Source organism: Hemicordylus capensis, chromosome 4 (assembly GCF_027244095.1).
Source record: "Hemicordylus capensis ecotype Gifberg chromosome 4, rHemCap1.1.pri, whole genome shotgun sequence".
NCBI classification, from domain to species: Eukaryota; Metazoa; Chordata; class Lepidosauria; order Squamata; family Cordylidae; genus Hemicordylus; species Hemicordylus capensis.
Window position 1 is genome coordinate 254,022,231 of NC_069660.1, and position 20,221 is coordinate 254,042,451.

At 42.5% G+C, this 20,221-nt stretch overlaps 1 protein-coding gene across 5 annotated transcripts in view; it reads left to right on the plus strand.

Moving 5' to 3' along the window:
- MAPRE2 (microtubule associated protein RP/EB family member 2) overlaps window positions 1-20,221 on the plus strand; it is a 192,077-nt gene that overhangs the window by 7,565 nt on the left and 164,291 nt on the right. Inside the window, exon 1 of one of the 5 annotated variants that reach the window (XM_053244457.1) lies at window positions 10,492-10,509. The exons of 3 other annotated variants lie outside the window; for them this stretch is intronic. In XM_053244457.1, the coding sequence (XP_053100432.1) occupies window positions 10,498-10,509 (12 nt within the window). In that variant the 5' untranslated portion in view covers window positions 10,492-10,497. Of the gene's footprint in view, window positions 1-10,491; window positions 10,510-12,062; window positions 12,198-20,221 lie in introns of those variants that run through there. One more of the 5 variants, XM_053244460.1, reaches the window with a different exon arrangement.

A 20,221-nucleotide genomic window follows, 5' to 3' on the forward strand; every position in this document is an offset into this window, starting at 1 on the left:
AAACTGGTTTTGCTTTGCTCTGTGGGGACTGAACTGCCATTCTTCCCCTACAAGGACTACAGTGTTCCCTCTAACAGGGAGTCCCAGATGTTGTTGACTACAATTCTCAGCATCCCCAGTTGCAATAGCCTTTGCTTGGGGATTATGGGAGTTGTAGTCAACAACATCTGGGAATCCCTGTTAGAGAGAACACTGAAGGACTACATAGATTAGACCAAGCAGGGCTTTAGGAATAAATTAAAATAACTTAAAATTTAACCATCCAGGATGTTGAAACTCTTTCTCCTTCATACTATGAGATCTACAACCATTTTTAAAATGGAAGTGAAGACTCCTGGGACCCATATTCTGGTTTTATGTTGCATTGCTTAATCCCTGTGTTCAGTTCTCCATCCACACCAGTACACAGATCTAATGCTTAATTCTCCTTATGCCTCTGATAGTTTTGACAATTCAGTTTCTCTAGCAATTCATAAATTAGATGGAAGCAGCATTTTCTACATAATCTCTCACTATCTTTAGCCATTCCACCTTGGCCTCTCTCATTCCTCTTTTCCCCTTTGGATGTCTACTTCAATACTTACTTGGCATTTCATACAGTTTGTGTACTGCTATTAAAACAGCCTGATCCAAAACATGTTTACTCAGAAGTTATTCCTACCTAGCTGTTTGAAATGTGTTTCCTAGTAAATTTAGATTTGCAGGCCAAGTCCCCCTCTACTGATATTTGACAGCATATCCTGCTTTGTTAATTATCTTAATTTTGTTTTTGGCACTTAATCTTTCTAGGATATGAACAGTATCTTCCTTAGCCATCTGTGGTTGATGGCCTCTCATTTGTCATTGTCATCAACCAAATCTCTGCTTCATACAGTATCAACTGTGCAACAACCCTAAACTAATGTGACAGTTTTAGGAGTCTAGAAGTTACTCCCAGAAGTAACATTATCTTTCTTAGCTGTCACCTACTGATAATTTCATTGATGAGTTGTACAGATAGTTCAGTAAAACAAAGCCTTGAATTTGGGTATTTCTATTGTGGAGCACCTTGTTTACTTCTGCTTTAAATGGACTATAATCTAGAGATATATAGGTTCATCACTAGTCACATATATTAATATGTTGCAGATGTAGGTTGCAGGGTAGACAGAGTACATTACCTTAAGGCCTTTAAGATTCTCCTACAGTCACCATCCTAGGACAAAGAAATGTTCCCGAGATAACGAAACTCCACCTGCTCAAGAACTTATTTGTACTTTTTGTTCTTGTTGCCTGCCTTTCTATGTTCATGGTGTTTTTTCATATGATATCTTGTGCAAATATTGTTTTTTAACTTGGATTGTTCAGGCAAAAGAGATGGTGAAGGAAATATTGAAATAACTGGGGTGGTGCCACAAAGAGTAAGGGCTCGTCGGGGAGTGTAGTGGAAAACCCAGGAGAAGAACAGGAAGTACCTAGCTGTTGTAACCACACAGATATGGAACTACTGGCTGGCATCCTGACTGATGAAGCCCTCATGCTTCTAGGCAATGTGGGGTGTAATGGGAGCTTAACTGAGAACCGTTTCTGAGGGCCAACTTTACTTAACTAGTTATAATAGAACTGTTAAAAACTAAGAAAGATGAACTAAGACACAGCACATCTGAAAGAAATTACCTGCAAATCCCAGAAATCATTTAACCTCCACCACGAACCTGACAAGAGTCTCCACAGCTGCTGTTTGCCTTGGGAGGGAAGCTACCAGTGGCACGAATGTCAGCTTTTCCACCTGAGGCAAATTTCAACTGGGGGTGGGAGGAGGCAAGGCATTTTCGGTGGGACTGTGCTGCAAGGCGAAAGGGCTAAAAACACACTACCTCTCAATGTGAATGATCTCCAGTCAGGCTCTCCCATGGCTGCTATTTCCAACTGAACTAGGGTGATCCAGAGTCTAGCAGCTCTTGTGCAGCTGTGCTCGCACAGGGGGAGCTGCATGTGCTTCCATTGTGCTCCTGGAGCCCTGCTCCACCTGTGTTGATCCTGTAAGTATATTTGCACTAGCGCATTGGGGATAAGTAAAGTTGATGGCTGGCATGTGAGTGTTTAGCATGTCATCATGCCAGTCACTCTCAGAAGCATTACCACTGGCGAAAGCACCAAATATCTGAAAGCAGTCTGGAGTCTAAAGGCTCTTGCGCAACTGTGCTCACACAAGGGGACAGGGGGCATTGCAGGAGGACTTCTTTCACAACCCTGCAGTCCCTAGAACCACTAGCACTTCTGCAGAGTCAGAGCTCTGCAGAGCAGAGCAGGGGGTGGGAATGGGAATCACGGTGAGCCCTTCTGGAGAGTCGGCAACACGTTTTTGCTCTTGCAGAGCCCTTCCGGGGCATGGGGAGCACTCTGGACTCTGAAGGTTCTGGCTGGTGCCACAGTGTGCATGCAAGGGGACTCGTAGGATGACTCCCAGCATGTTCCCACGAAGCATGCCCGCTTCATCAGTTGGGATGGCAACCACCTTGTATTTCCATATGTACTCTTTGCAAAGTCCATTCAGAGATAGCAATACAAACTGGTCAAGTCTTAATTCAAAATAGAGAATGCAGGTCAGATGGCAGTAAGTCCAATTGATCCATTTCTGTGCAGCTGGCTACACAGTTAACATACCTTTAACATACACTGCTCCTTTGTTTACATTGTATCTAGCCATATAAATTATGGCTGGAGAAACATTTACAGTAACAACTTTGTTAAAGCAGTCAGCATTTAGGTGTATCTTGTCAAGTGCTAGAAATTCATTGAAAGGGAAATCTACAAGCTGCTGATATAACAGTCAGTGTTTGGGGTGATACTGAAAGTAAGGGTGGAAAGAAACATATTCTAAAGAGTGTTAGAAGTGGTTCAACACGTTTCCTGCATTCTATTTGTCTCCACTCTAATAAGCAATGATTTCTGAATGAACAGGATTTATGCCAGTCACTCTAGAATCTGCTTTACAAGTAACCTCTCTTGTAGTATGTGTGTCCAGTGAGTATGCAACTCCCTGTGAACCTGCCAGAAGAGGAGTGCTTGCCCTTTTAATACAACTGTCAACAGCAAACTGGAATCTCCATAACAGCATTTCAAGGGAATACTTCCATCCAGCAAGGGAATACTTGAGTCAGGATTCCTGTTGAATACTACTGTCTGCGACAGTTTTAACTCCCCGTGAGCCATACTTTGGAGAGGAGTCTTTGAGGAATTTTCTGAAAGAACAGTTTGAGTGCATTGGAAAGCAATAGCTGAAACTTGTGCCCTCATACAAGTTTCGTTACAAACATTGTTGGATTAATCCTTTTCTGACAGCTTCTTCTAACTGGGTGGCATGAAGGTGGGGTTTGACCTGTTTATTACTAGGCTGGAAAGTCAGTTAGTTTGCTTCTGCAGCAGCAAGCTCACAGGATACATCCAACTCTGGGTATGATGCAGAATTACTGGCAGTCTCTCTTTGAACTTGCTTCACTGCTCAGGCTTATGTCAGAAGTTAATTTGCTAGTATGGCAGACAGCTCTTATCTTCTAGCCGCATAAGTACTTTCCTTTTAATAAATATGAGTAAGGCTGATTTTAAAATAGGTTTTTTTGGCAGTTGGCCTTCTGTCTGGTGCTTGCAGTGTTCAAGGTTAGGTTATTATTAGTAAGCTATCAACAATGTGTGCTAGACATGGTTCAGAAGTGGTGGGGTCAACTGCCCAGTAGGATTAAGTAAGATGTGCATGTCGGGTAAAGGCCTGTTTTTGATAAACAAATAGTAAACGTAGAGGAATAATCTGGGAGCAGACAGTACATAATGGATTAATCAGTGGGGGATCAAAATGGTTTTGAGGAGGGATAAAGGAGAAGGGGGCAGCTTGCTGGACAGAGTTGGGGAAGCATGTTTGGCATAGACAGTAGAAGAAAGCATGGCTGAAGTTAGGAGACTGGCCTAAAGGAAGCTAATTCTAGCACTGTTTTGTCTAATGGAGATAGAAAAGACTGTGGGCAGGCAAAAACTTTGGCACTTCTAAGTCCTGTACAGTACTCTGAGGATGCTATAGAGAGTTAAATATCAATAGCAGATGTGCATGCACCAAGCAAAAAAGCAAAAAGTGGGTTTAAAGATGGTGAGAGAAGACATTATTGGGGCATGGTGGGAGACTTCTTTATTACTAAGGATTATGAACAAGCAAATTGGAATGTTGCAGGATGCCGATGTACAGAATTAATGAGTAAGATGACTGGATCATAGTAATAACTTTAGGCATGGCATTCTTGTATTTTTCAATACCAAGGTAAATGGCTATAATTTGTGAGGAATTATAGCCTCCATTGTTAATATTGTTTCTTATGGCAACTAGCTTGCAAATAGAAACTGACTAATATTTCATCCTGTAACTTCAAAATGCATTGTTTGAACAAGTCTACATTTTGGCTCTCTCTCACTCCTAACTAGTATTTCCACTTCCTGAGAAAATGTGTTACCTCAGTTAGTAGTAGGTTCTAGCAATTTGTATTTTTTATGTATAAAAGAAATGGTAATGGAGAAAAACTGCATTATTTTCAATGTCAGTTTCACAAGCATGTCATAGCAAATTGCTTCCATCCTATATCTGAAACTCTGCTTTCTTTGCGACATCCATCTTTAGTTTTTGCATTTTTCCAAAATAAAAGCAGCTCTCTTCTAACTTTTTAGCAACTTAAGCTGATTTCCCATGCTCTTTTAGGGCATCACTGTAATGATTCATTTCAGGGATATAAACAAATCAGCTTTGTGGTTTTGGAGTATGAGTAGGGCTGGTGTTCCACCCCTGCATGATACTCAAGGAAAACAAGCTTCAGAAAGATGCATGAATGACTGTGCTCTGCTTTTGGAGTCATTAATGAAACAATGAGCCTTTTCTTGTGATCAGTGAGATGGGCCTGAGAGCAGGCGGTGGGGAAGGCTGCTTAAAGTTACCTTCCCCACAGACTACCTATCACTCCTCCATTGCTGGGTGTGCTCCCTGCACACCAGATAATCTCCACTGGCCCAGGCAATACAGAGGGTTGGGGACTAGAACACCTTGTCCCAGCCCCTGGAAATCCCAGAATGCACTGTGCAGGCGCAGAGCCAGCCGAGCGGCGGCCTGTGTCCAGCCCCGCTCGGCGGCCCCTTCCGAAATGCCCGTGCACGTGATGTCACGTGCATGGGGTGTGGCTTGGGCTCCATAGGAGCCCAGAGCGAACTCCCCCCTCCCATGCCTGGGCCACCGAGAGCCCGGGCAAGCTTTCTGCCAAGTATTTCAGGCAGCTCCGACTGCCTAATAGAACGTTTTTCCCTTCCTCTCCCTCTCTGGAGGAAGAGAGAGGGGGAAACGTCCTATTAGGCAGCCGAACCTGCCTGAAATGATGCTCTGAGAGCTCGTTCGGGCTCTCAGCAGCCCAGGCCACGCCCCCTTGTCATGTGACTTTGTCATGTGCAAGGGGGCGTGGCCTGGGCTGCTGAGCTCTTGGAGCATCATTTCAGGCAGGTTCGGCTGCCTAATAGGACGTTTCCCCCTCTCTCTTCCTCCAGAGAGGGAGAGGAAGGGAAAAACGTTCTATTAGGCAGTCGGAGCTGCCTGAAATACTTGGCAGAAAGTTTGCCCGGGCTCTCGGCGGCCCGGGCGTGGGAGGGGGGAGTTTGCTCTGGGCTCCTATGGAGCACGAGCCACATAGGGCGGGGCTCTCTCGGTGGCTTCTCGCCATTGGCGGCTTGGTTTCTTTGAACCCTTTCGCCCAATGGTGGCTCCGCCCCTGGCACTGTGAGAGTGTGTGGTGGATTGCGGGAATCCTAGCAGTAATGGGTGGGTGCCCGTAACTGCTACACCGCCTGCTAAAAGCAGCTAGCACTGCACATGATTAAGAAAATGGGGCTAAGGGAGCACTCACTCCCTTAACTTCTTTTAGGAGGCTGGCTACGCAGGTGAGTTTGCCACCAGAGCACCTCCGGGATCAGGCATGATCCCGGAGGTTCTTATGAGCAGCCAAGATCGGGCTTGGCTTCCTTAGTCTGGTTTTGGCTGTACATGAGAACAGCCTCAATATGTCAGTGGAGCATGTTAGGTAAATGCTGCAACGTGGATTACTCTTAGCTAAGTATTTCAGCAAAAAACCTCAAAACCAGAGGACACTATGGGCGGCTTCATATGACCACTGACAAGTTTGTGCATGAGGAAAATGCTGGGGATGCATTAGAAACCACTGCATTGACTCCCAGCAAGTATGATGTCTAAACTCACCCAAGTCTGGTTCCCAATATTCTCTGCCCACCATTCTCCCAACTTCTGTAATCAAGATCTGGGAGTTGGATGGAGAATCTCAGGTGAATGTCAGGCAGAGAGTGCGCGAACCAGTCTTGGGTGAGTTTGGACATGCCAGCATCACACGCTCTCAGTTCCCAACATATTCCTTGGATTTTCCCCACTTACAAACTTGCCAATGGTCGTGTGAAGCCGCCTTGCAACTCATACTGCTCTACGCACTTACTTGAGAGTAAGACTTACTGGAATCAGTGGCACTTGCTTCCAAGTAGGAAGGATCTACTGTACTTCATATGATTTGTGTTCAGAAATACTTTTTCATACAATTCATTGTCAAGCTCTTCACTTTGATATCTCAACTGTAATGGCCAAGATGTAAACTGCTTGGCTCATCTGTTTTGGTATAATATGGAATAACATGCTCTCTATGCATTTTATTACCCGCTTTCTATTTGTGTCATGTATATAGTCAGATTGTACATCACACCTCCCATATTACTTGACCATGTCCCTCCGCATTTATAAGTATGTCTCTATTTTTATTGGTAAAGTATTAGAGGGTAAGCTATAGTCATTTATAAGTGTTGGAATAGTACTATGCAGTTCTGTGGTACTAGTATGGAGTAGTACTATACAATTCTGTGGTAGGTGAACAAAGTTAGCCACATTTTCCTTATACAGTATATTGTGAGTCATATATTAAATCTGTTCTAAGAAATAATGAATCACAGACCTAAAAACACATAATCTGGGAGAATGACACCAATAATACATAGTTTTAATTCAAAGTACAGTTTAAGCTAGTATTAAAAACTAGGTAAAAGCCTAACACATTTTTAGATGGTAAAGTAAAGCTGAAGAAAGCTCCAACTGCTGTCTCCAAACATCCCAGCTTCTTCCTTCCTTCCCATGGCCCGCCTCATTTCCTCTTTTCTTCTCCCCTACTCCTACCGAAATTTACCAGGACTAGTAATAGTTGAGGCCCAATACCCCTTATCTCTTTATAATCATGTATACACTTCTACAGAAAATATAAAAGCCTTGAGTTTGCCTACAATAACTAAAACCCTAAAATCATCTCAAGACAATAGAATAATAAAGAATACAATTTAAAAAAACAAACAAAATACTCCAATTATCCAACAAACCTGCAGTAGAATTTTTACTAGAAGCAATTAAATATAAAGCAAGGAAGGAAAAATCCACTTGATCTCTGCATACCTGTAGAATAGGTGGGTTTTACATCCCTTTCTGAAAATCGTCATTAGACATGAACAGACTATTTAAGAGAAGTAATTTCAGAACCCATGGCTATTACTAAGAGAATAATAGACAAGATAATAATACAGAATACAATTAAAATAACACAAAATACTCCAATTAGCCAACAACCCAGCAGTAGAATATTAACTAGAAGCAATTAAACACAAAGCAAAGAAGGAAACATCTGTTTGATCTCTGCATACCTGTAGAATATGTGGGTTTTACATCCCTCTCTGAAAACCATCATTAGACATGAACATACTATTTAAGATAAGTAATTTTAGAATAAATGGATCATAGAACAAATCAATCCAGAATTTTCATTCGAGGCACAAATAACCAGGCTCAAACTATCATACATTGGATACATTATGTGAAGACCCAGCTCCCTTGAGAAGTCCATAATGCTGGGAAAAGTTGAAGAAAAGCAGAGGACAACCAGCAGCAAGGTGGATGGACTCTATTATTACAGCAACAAATGCACCATTGAGAGACCTTAGTGACCAAACAGACAGATTCTCTCCAGGATGATCTGTCTTCAGCTTGGCCTTTAAGAGTTAACACCAACTTGATGGCACTTAATCAATCGAAATTTCAGAACTCAAGGCCATTACTAAAAAGATCCTGCTTCTCTTTCTAGCAATATTAAATCTTGAGAACATTTTAAGCAAATTCCAGCCCACTGATCTTAAGAGGTATGAGGGCTTGTACGCTGGCAGGCACTGGTGGAACATTCACCAGACAGAGAAGCTTCTGTCTCTGTGCCTTTTTTCTCCAGTCATTCTCAGCTCAAGTTGCCCCTTTTGAGTCATGTGTGGAATGGGGACTCTGCCCTATCAGTTCTCGGAAGAACTGATGGTGGGACATCAGCCTTGTTTGTTTCCCCCCACAATCCAGTTGTGTTTGGCTTGCAGTACTGCCCTGGCTGAGAATGAGTAGGGAGAGAAGGAGACTCTGCTTTGCCAGGGCACTTTTCACACAGGGCTTTTAGCTTGCATCTCCTCCAGGTTGGAGGGTGTGCGTTCACATATCAGCCAGATTTACCCTGAAGTTCCTGCGAGCTATCGGGGAGCACTTCATACAGGACTTGGGTTTTTCATTGCACATTAGAACGTAGCCCAATTTATAACCAGGGTTAAAAATATCCACTTTGGGGGTCATTTTTTGGGTTGGGGCAACTTTGAACTCTCAATAAACACTCAATAAAGCCTACTGTGTGAAAAATGCCCAGGTGGGATATTGCCTATCTCAGCCCTCATGTTCAGCATAGAGTGCAGATTGGGCATCAAGGAAAAAGGCATAGTAGAAGTAGAGGTGACTCTACGAACATTCTCTTTTTCTCTCTCCCTGCAATGGCTCAGCTTCCATCACATTCATTATGCTCTGTTCTCTTCTGTCTAAAGGTAAAGTTGTGCTGTCAAGTCGGTGTTGACTCTTGGCAACCACAGAGCCATGTGGTTTTCTTTGGTAGGATACAAGAGGGATTTACCATTGCCATCTCCCACACAGTATGAGGTGATGCCTTTCAGCATCTTCCTATATCACTGCTGCCCGATACAGGTGTTTCCCATAGCCTGGGAAACATACCAGTGGTGATTCAAACCAGTGACCTCTTGCTCCCTAGGCAAGTTATTTCCCCACTGCGCCATTAGGTCTTCTGTCTCCTGCAGTGTAAAAAAGAGACAAAAGCCAGAATCTTGCCTTTATGATTAAAAAAGAACAAAAACGTTTGACATAGCAGTATTATGAGACAAGTTGTTCCAGGGAAAAAAATGTTTATTTTGCAGAGCTTGGTGGTGCTAAAAGACCTTTCTACTCTTTTAACTGTTGTTTCACGTTGCAGATTTTTTACCTGAGGGAAAGGAAATTGGGGATGAGAAATACTCCGTGATTCTGAAAATATAAGTATTGATTGTTTTCCTCCTTTCTAAAGTACTCAAACTATAACTGACACAGGCTCCTTTGATATTTTCTTCTAAAACTGTCTTAACAAAGGACTCTCCTGCCCAAAATATGCTTGTAAAGAGCATACTAATAAGGGAAAGTGTTTGTGATAGTAAATAATGATAGATGAGGGAGTGCAAGATTAGGGCCTTAGCTGCTAATTCATTTCAAGAAGGAAATCCCTGTCATCAAGCTTAAATATGGGAAGTCCTGGCTAAAGCGGTGCCTTGTACAGTTCTTGTTAGGAAATACATAATCCCGTGTATGATCCTTAGATTTCACACCAGAACTCCTATAGAAAGTTTTCAAATTCATTTCTAAACACTGTGCTGACAAAGCATACTTTCATATCTGAACTGAAAAATCAAAATTACTCTCACACTTTTGACATGAGCTGTCCACCACCACAATACATAGAACAGCGTTAGATATGACAGAGAGGTGGGAGGGACACGAAGTACAAAGTAGTGGGCTTCCTTTAAAAGGCCAAGTAAAAGTATGGGTGTTTGTTTTATCATTTATCTTCTGATCAGCCTCTATGTATGACTGAATTCTTCATCAAATTAATTACACAGCTTTAAAGCCAAAGTTGTTGTGGTTGCACCAAAAATGTCAATTCCAAGGGGGGGAAATGCTGAACATTTCTGTTCTAGGCGTCTAGAACAATAGTTTCCAATGATAAGGGTTGTTCACATAACCCATGAGGCTGGGGCTGGGGAGGGCTGCAGGGAAAGGCAGGACACAACCTTCTTTCTCCCATATGAATGAGGGCTCACTTGGACAGCCATGCACCATGCACCCACACAATTGGCACAGTGGCAATGTCCTGAATGGGGATCTGGAGGAGGAAGTCCTCCAGTATCCCACAGTGCATTTTGCGGGCAGTGAAGAGGCTGCCTGCATCAATGCAGCAGCTCTTGGCTTTCTGGGTGCTCTACAGGCAGCCCTCAATTGTGGAGAGCCAGCTGAGAGGCTGGAAGCTGCTGCAAACATTCCCCATCATGCACACTATCATGGCTGTTGAGGTAGGAAGGGATTTTTCACATTTTATCAATCTTGGTTAAAACCAAATAAGGGGGAGCCCTGCTTTGGAGCAGCTGGGTAGGAGCGGGTCTCGAGGCTCCACATGAGTCTCTCTACCCTGGGTTTTTTGTTCCTACCCAGCTTTGGCCGGTCGAGTGAACCTTATAGTCTGGTAGTGGTAAGTTGATTATTACTTCTCCATATTATTTTACCTTGTACACAATGCTCCTTCTCTCCTTTTAAGCTAACTTGTAGCAGGGCTAGGAAGGGTGAAACTTTGAAACTCCACCTCTTATGTAGGTTTATAAAAGAAACTTCTCCAAGTGGTTCGGCATATTTTTCAGGAAGCTTAAAAGTACTATTTTCATCCGCATAGCTGAGGTGATAGTTATTTCTTTTATCATTCTACCTACCTTGTTGTTCCCATGTCAAAGCACTGCAGAACTTCCCCAGCAGGTGATGTCTCTCTGAACTCATCCTTGTGCCCATTGCAGGCTAAACTATGTAGTCTTTCAGTTCCGTATCATTTGCAGAGGATTACGTTTACTCCTCAGGGTTTAGTAACTCAGCAAGTTATCATAACTGCCAGCAAATATCATTATCTTTGTATGCAAACCCTTTTACCTTTTCAGCTACTAGTGCTATGCTATTTATATTCGAGATAAGCAGATTTTTATTGTATGTTTTGCAGTACTCTGTGTACATTACAGAGCTTGCAGCAAGAGTTTTCAGACCCTACATTTAAAAAACACCACAGTAACAAAATATTGTTTCCTAGTATTTCTTTTACTTTTGTTTGGGTTGTGCTTTCAGCTATCCTAGTGTTTCGTAATGGCTTAGTAAATCATATCCTGAAAAATTTGTTTAATGAGCTTAAAGGCTACTACTTTCTGCACACTCTTTGGGATCAAGAGGTTTTTGTTTAATTAGCATAAACAGTACTTTCAGAATAGGATAAACTTTGAAGTTTTTATCCTTGTGTACAGTTTGAAAATGTAACACTATGAAATAAGAGGTGCTGCCTATTATGTTGTATGGAGCTGTGAAACAAGGTATTTAATGTAAGTGGTATCTTGGAATGATTCTTCTCAACAAAAATTGGGAGGAGTACATAAGATCAGGATGACAAGAACATAGGAAGCTGCCATATACTGAGTCTGATCATTGGTCTATCTAGCTCAGTACTGTACACTGACTGGCAGCAGCTCTCCAAGTTTCCTGGCAGGGGTCTTGGAGATGCCAGGGAGTGAACCTGGGGCCTTGTATATGCAAAGCAGGTGTGCTGCCACTGAGTTACAGCCCCATGATGATGTATGCTATCTTTACTACATGATAAATTAATTGATATTATGCCTACCATTTGGAAGTCACAGGGACTGCTCTGTGCTTAATTACATGATTGCTGTAGCTTAATTAGTGTCAGTGATCCACCTGGTGTCAAATTGCCTTCTGTTTTGTTTTCATTTCCCACATTTTGCAATGGTTTCAGAGTCTCCAGGACATACCTTGACCTACTTCTAAGTTTGTCTGCGTTTATGTGGATTATATGCGTTGTGAAAGGAGTACTTTAGCAACAATTTCTTCCTATGTTTTTCCCCCAGTACCACCACTGGGATGTTTTCATATGTAAGGTGTCTAGGGAAAATTCCTTAAAGGGCTGTTTGCCTGGTCTACTCCTTCTGTTTCCAATGTAAGTAGTGCTGTGCAAGTGTGAGAGTGCTGTTTTAAGTAATTGCGTGATTGCAATCTTGTGCAGCAACGGGGCTGAGTTCCATGTGTGCAGCAGCACCAGCTGGTCAGGAACTCTGGTGTTGCCTTGTGTATCATGTGGGTCTTTCTGTGTTATGGAAATGCCTGTTGATACTATACAATGATGAGTATTGATGGTTTTGTCTAAATGATGTATTCATCTAAAGAAAATATGATCTTTTATGTTAACTGGGACTGTTAAGAAGAAACAATGTCCCAAAACAGAAGGAATAGTATATGACAGTTATAATAATGTATAGACACACAGAAAGGCAAAACCTTATCAGATTGAATTCGTAAGCTTTTAACAGTCTCCTTTCCTAACATGACACATGAATAATGCTAGCTTGACTTTCTTGGTGGTGCACTGACTATCTCCACACCCTGCAAACAATATTCTATTTTTGCACATAATTCCATGAACAGATGTGGTGGCACTTCACAACCTAGAGACAGCTCCTGATCTTCTCAGTTTGTCCGGAGCAGGGAAATATAGGATGGTTACCTTCTGCTTCCTTAAGTGGCGCAGCAGGGAATGCTTGACTAACAAGCAGAAGGTTGCTGGTATGGGAAACACCTATATCTGGCAGCAGTGATATAAGAAGATGCTGAAAGGCATCATCTCACCCTGTGCAGGAGGAGGCAATGGTAAACCCCTCCTGTATTCTACCAAAGAAAACCACAGGGCTCTGTGGGCACCAGGAGTCGAAATTGACTTGACAGCACCCTTTACCTTTACTTACCATCTGCTTCAGTGTATTGCAATCCAGCTGACAGCTATCTCCTCTAGTCTACTACAGTAAATAGTATTTAGGTGACAGAGGAGACATTTTTAGAAGCCAGGGCTGTATTCATTCAGGTGCTATAAAAATCTAGTCTTAGTCTAGTGTAAAGTTAATTGGTGGCCTTTGAGTCAAAATAAATGGCTGAAATGATTAGCTATGCTTAATATATCACTGAGTGAATATGACAAAATATCTTTACAATTCTTATTAGTATTTTGGAAATACAGTCATCCCTTGCCAACCATGGTTTTACCAACTGCGGTTTTGAGTATATGTGAATTGGAAATTGTGAACATTCATTTTCCTTAACCTTTTAAATTGCTAATTTTGTGTTTGTAGTTTAACTGCTGTGGTGTCATTAGTCTTCTCCAGATAACCATGCTGTATAACTATGATAGCTAGCGTGCACTGTTCGTACTTTTAATGGTAACGTTTTCAGTACCACTGAAAGTGATGATATCTAACAGAAATGATTCCATGCCAATTTCCTTATTTTGCTGGGTCTCCAGTAAACATTTGAAAAGTGTTTTCAGTTACATGGCACATCACAGGTTTCTTATAAGCCTAAAGGTTAAAATATGGCAAATCTGTTTTTACAGAGGCTATGTTATGCTGAGCTTGAAGAACAATGGGCTTCATTTGACAAATGAATGTGGTGGGAAAGAAGACAGAAGAATACTGTGATAAGATTGCAAAGTGATAGGAGCTAAAGCATGGATGACTTCTTGGCAGCCTGAAATGTTTCTCTGAATGAGGGCATAGATAATGTTTTCTTCCACTTGAAAGGAGCTATTGGTTGCTGGCCCCACTTATTCTCCCTTGAAATAAATCACATTGAGTTGCACAGAGCAGTAATCCATTTACTTTTCAACTGACCTATTAGAAAGCAATCAATTCATGTGTGTGTGTTTGCTGAAGTTATTGATTATATCTTGTTGAACAGCTTTTTTAAAAATCAAGAAAATTTACAGAATTATTTACTGCACAGAGCACCTCCCTGGTACTAACAAATGGGCTGATCTTAGTAGTGATCTATGTTTGGAATAGAGAGAGATTATCGTGGATTTCCCACTCTAGCTGGTTTCCATCCTCTGTAAGTAAGCCACAGTTGGGGGCTGGTAAATTCCATGAGTATTGCAAGTCTTCCTGAAGCAATTTCTCATCTGTGGAATGGGGCTGTTAAATTCAGCCATGATGATCAAATGCAGAACTGGCGTGAGGGCAGGGGCGAATTAAGCTTTTTGCTGCCCATAGGCAGCCAAGGATTTGCTGCCCTTCACTGGGGCTGGGGGCAGCTGTAGCAGCTGCGGCGAGAATGTCTCCCCTTTTACCTTTTAAAAAAATGTTGCTGTACAGCAGGATGGGGGCAGCGAGGGCAGCAAGAGCTTCTTCCAGCTCCCCTCCTGCTTCCCAAATGACTGCACGGGCCAGTCTGCAGCCTGTTTTGGGCCTCCCTGCATATGCATGTATGTGAAGAAAGGCCCCAAACAGGTTGCAGACCAGCCTGCAATTTGGGAAGCAGGAAGGAGCATTCGCCACCTCATCCCATCACACAGCGGCATTTTTTAAAGGTAAAAGGGGGAACTTCCCTCTTTCACACAGCTGCTGCGCTGCTGCCACCATCCCCAGAGAGTGGTGGCAAAATTTGCCGCCCCTCAAATTTTGCCACTGTAGGCAAGTGCCTACTTTGCCTATCCATTAATCCGCCCCTGCGTGAGGGGTTGGCATCATTTGGCAGCTGAGCTCTGAGATCACCTTTGTGCCTATTGCCTTCATGTGGTGGCAGAGTGACACTTGGGAAGCCCAAGTAGGAGGAGGCCCAGGGAGGGTAGTTTGCCAAAAGACTTCTGAAACCTGGAGCTGGCCTTGGCCAAATGGTTCACTACTAGAATCACTAGTGAGCTAAAACACATCAAGAATGAAAATCTGTTCATTCATTCTCTCCTTCCACCCCTTCCATTATGATGATCACCGTCTGGCTGTTAGAGAGCTGTTCATGTTGCAATTGCTGGGCTTGGCAGTGCTTTTATTTAAGAAACAAAACAAAATTTTATATAGCACTGGCAGTATGAAAAGCTAAATCTAATTAAAACTTCTTTTATTGGCTATTTTGAATCTCAAGTAAGAAAAAATTTGTGTGTCTTAAAAACAGATGAAGCAATATACTTATCTAGAAACCCTGCTATCAGTACCAGATTACCTGTCATGTAGTTAATCTCTACTTCACAGCACAGGATCATTCATGCTCCTTAGCACTTAACTGAAATATTTGATGCATTCCTCTTCTCAGTGGGTCGTACCCATGTTGAATTAAGGAATTACGGGTTATTTATCAATGAAGAAGTTAATTTAATACCTGTTAAATACTTTAAGAAACAGCTTGTTCATTGAAAAAGCAAATTACTTCTGCCAGAAAGCTTATTCTTGAAAATATCTAATACCCCTACTCAGCCTTTCAGCACTATTGGTTAAAATGCACACTAGTATAGTGCTTGTATTATGTAAAGTAAAGGTAAAGTGTGCCATTGAGTCGGCGTTGACTCCTGGGGACCACAGAGCCCTGTGGATTATCTTTGTGGTTGTCCCTGTGGTTGTCTTTGGTAGAATACAGGAGGGGTTTACCATTGCTTCCCCCCACGCAGTATGAGATGATGCCTTTCAGCATCTTCCTATATCACTGCTACCCAAAAGAGGTGTTTCCCATAGTCTGGGAAACATACCAGTGGGGATTTGAACCAGCAACCTCTGGCTGGCTAGTTAAGTCATTTCACCACTGCACCATTAGGTGATAGTGACACATAACTCTTAAGGTATTGAGCTACCTTGTAACTAGGCCAGACACTGGCTTGTTTAGCCCAGCATTATCTACATTGACTGGTAGCAGCTATCCCAAGTTTTTGGATGAAGTCTTTCTCAACCCTATTGCCTGTAAACCTTTAACTTGAGATGCTAGGAACTGAACCCTTCTGCATGCAAAACATGTGCTCTGCTGCTGAATTATGGCCAATTAAAGGTAATCTTGAAAGTAAAATAAGAGGCAATCCCCACTGTGGCAGCTAGAGGAGGCTAGGCCTGTGTTCTCCCCACTGTCTCCGCAGTGGCAAACTGCATGCGTGGCCCTCGTCCACGCCCCTGTCTGCAGCGGCATGCACACTCTGCTGCTATTCAGGCAAGCAGGCGGTGAGCAAATGGTGGGGGGCAGCTGCAGGAGTGGCCAGCGGAAGGAAGGAAGAGAGAGAGAGGTGGCTCTCATATGCTTGATGCCATGGGTCATGTCTTTAGAACACATTCGCCCAGTTATAGCTCCACCCAGGCAATCCCTGAGATTCTGTAGGTTGGTTAATGCTTTGTGTTTTGAAGCACATTTATCTTTTTCAAATAATCATGTATTCAGGTGCACAAATACATGAATAAACTAGTTCAATTGCAGAAATAGTTGTGGCTCCCCTTTTGTGTGTGGCTGGTTCATACTAAAGTTTGGTTGCATTCCTGAATGCATGATCACATAGTAAAAAGTGCTCTTGTAAACCACCCTGAGCCATTTTTGGAAGGGCGGTATAGAAATCGAAATAATAATAATAACAACAACAACAACAACAACTGACTCTTAGAGCAATGGTTAGAATGGAAATGCAAAACAAAGGCTAAATTTGGAATAAAATTGCTTTATTCCAAAGACTGTTTGGACTGCAGGCTCTTCCAAACAATGATATATTCTGACATCAGTACAAATTATGGCTATACATAAAATGAGAAATGCACAAGGATGTTGCATAATTTCTTAGGGCCACCTGTTGGTAATCTGTGGCAATAATGTGCAGGCATGTATTGCGCCTGTAAGTTCTTGTCTAGCAGAGCTGTTCCGTTGTTAGGAGTTTAACTCAAACTCCTTCTGTTTCAGATTTGTTTCCAGAAACAATGTCTCACTGTGACGCGTTCAGTGAGTTTTCTGCAAATGAAATTTCTTGCATTTGGGCTGATCTGGATTCCAGTATTTCTTCAGGGTCAGTTGTGGGGGGTGTACGGCAACCCCTCTTGTGAGATTAGATTGGATTATCCTCCTGAGGATGTGGACAAGCTGCTTGGTGTGGTATGGCCTACCACCTGTTCTTTGGATATTTGCCCAACATGGCTGATCTCACCTTGCAGGGAGGTTGTTGGAGCTGACCTAGTTGATATCATTAATACCTCCCTGAGGGAGAGCAGGATGCCATCTTGTTTGAAGGAGGCGGTGGTTAGACCCCTTTTTAAGAAGCCCACTTTAGATCCCCTGGTGATGGATAATTATAAGCCAGTCTCCAACCTCCCATGGTTGGGTAAGATGATTGAGAGAGTAGTGGCTGACTAGCTCCAAGCAGTCTTGAAGGAAACTGATTATCTAGACCAGGCCTGCTCAAATTTTGCCCTCCTGTAGATGTTGGCCTGCAATTTTCATAATCCCTGGCTATTGGCCACTGTGGCTGGGGATTATGGGACTTTTAGTCCCAAAACAGCTGGGGGGCCAAAGCTGATCAGGCCTGATCTAGAACCATTTCAAACTGGCTTTAGAGTGGGCTGTGGTGCTGAGACAGCCTTGGTCAGCCTGATAGATGACCTTCACCAGGGAATTGAAAGAGGGGCTGTGATACTGCAGTTTCTTTTGGATCTCTCAGCAGCTTTTGATGCCATTAACCATGGTTTCCTTCTGGATTGTCTGAGGGATTTGGGGATAGGAAGCACTGTTTTACAGTGGTTCTGCTCCTGTGTCTCAGGTAGATTTCAGATGGTGGTGACAGTTGCTCTTCAAAATGGGAGCTAGTATATGGAGTCCCCCAGGGCTCCATTTTGTCACCAATGCTTTTTAACATCTACCTGAAACTGCTGGGTGAGGTCATCAGGGGATTTGGTGCTGGATGTTATCAGTATGCTGATGACACCCAGATCTTTTAAATCTGCTTTTAAATTGTTTGATTTTAATTATGTACTTTTTATTTTAGTTTAAACCACCCTGAGCCACTTTAGGAAAAGCAGTATATAAATCAAATCAATAAATAAATCAAATCAAATGAAATCTGTGAATAAGCAGGGTTCCCCCCCACCGCTAATTAAGAATTTGAAAAGGCACAGATTGCCACAGATTGCCAGCAGATGGCATTAAGAATATTGTGCGACATCCTGTATCCTGTGGATTTCTCATGTTATTGCTGTAACTTGCACTGAACCTGGAATAATATATCCATGTCTGGAAGAGCATCGGATGGCAGGAAAGGATTTGGGGGCAGGGCTCTTTCATATTAATATTCCACAACATTTGCCTTGCATTAACTTTAACAATTGCTGACATCTTACAACTTTTTCGAAGTTAAGACTTTGAATTGTATGTTCTTTTGAAGCTAAAATACCACAAAGATGTGTTGACAAGATGTTTGTGAGCAAAACAACATTGCCTGGTCAAGTTATGATTGGCAGATAATTACTTCAATAACTTAGTACAAACCTGGTACTATTTCAAAAGCCCACCTCCATATAGTAGGTTATATCCTATGGATTATTATTATTATTATTTTGCATTTATATCCCGCTCTTCCTCCAAGGAGCCCAGAGCAGTGTACTACATATTTAAGTTTCTCCTCACAACAACCCTGTGAAGTAAGTTAGGCTGAGAGAGAAGTGACTGGCCCAGAGTCACCCAGCTAGTATCATGGCTGAATGGGGATTTGAACTCGGGTCTCCCTGGTCCTAGTCCAGCACTCTAGCCACTACACCATGCTGGCTCCCTTCCTCCAGACTGTTGTGTAAAATGCTTGTTATTTGGTGATTCTTTTCTGCTTGTCATAATTTTAGTTGTAATTGTTTTTGTCTTTGTATGCTGCCTTGGTTACCTGTATAAAAACGTGACCAAAACTTAATCAAGAATATTGTACTAGAGATGTATGGTATGTTACCTGATATCTCAAAGGCTCTGTCTTGCTATAGATGAGATCATTTCCACATCAAAGCTTTGAAGATGTCTGCAGATGGCATGATGGAGAACTTTGTTGGCTCTGCTCATGGCCTTGAGCAAACTTTATACATCTTTATTTTAGGTGATGCAAGCTCTTAACTTGCCATGAAATGATGAGAAGACTTAGCTGAGAGCAGTTAAGATGAATACGTTTTGGGCTAAATGATGGGTGGTATGCATGACACTAAAGATTAGTGGACATTATTTTTATAAGAACTCTTAAAGTTCATGTATTGCAGAGAAGTGGAACTAAAAATTATCTAACAAACTGTTACAGTGAAATGTGTTTCATTTTGCCACTGTGGAATATATCTGCTGGATTTTTAAATGACTAACTGATAGCTCTGACATTAACAATTGGATCCAGATCATGTTTAACTGGAAGTAAGGGCTATTCCATGTGTTCTGCAGTGTTAGGAGGGCAGAGCAAAAGCTGCGCCTACTGCAGGGCCCAACCTAAGGCTTGCTGCATAACCAAGCATGCATGGAGGGAGGAGTTATTTTTGCTGACTTCCCTTCCTCCACAAATACTTTTTGGCTTCTGGAAACATTTCTCTGAGGGTCACACAGCCATCAGGGGCATAATTCTGACAGCTAAAAAGTACATGGGAGGGAGGGGAGATCAGTGAAAATTGCCCCCCCTTGCTCCTCCATGTATGGTCAGCTGCATGGCAAGCCTTTGGCTGAGCTCTGCTTTAGCCTCTCTGTGAAGGTACAGCTCTTGCTCTGCTCTCCTAATGCTGCAGAACATGTAGGCCACTGAGTTTAATGGGACTGAATTCATAATGCATGCTTAGGACTGCAATCTAAAGCTGGCTATTATCATTCCAGTCTTAAATTCTTGTGTGGCATATCTGTCTGCCAGCTCTGTAGTAATATTGTAGCAACTCTAGTGATACAGTGACATAGTGATACTGTGATAACCCAGTATCACACTGATACTGTGACACCCTGCAGAGGTAGAGGACGTATTAAGATGGTCTGCCTGAGATGGCTGCTGGACCCAGTAGGATTCCTAAAAGCCTTGAAGGGTTTTAATGTTGGTGCTGGCAATGATACTGTCGATGCCCTGGTGGGAACCTGGAACAGGGAACTCACCAGGGCAGTATACACAATCGCTCCTAAGTGTCCCTTCCAACCTGCTTTAAAAGTGGCCCCTTGGTATACATTGGAGTTGTGGGGTCTGAAGCAGCAAAG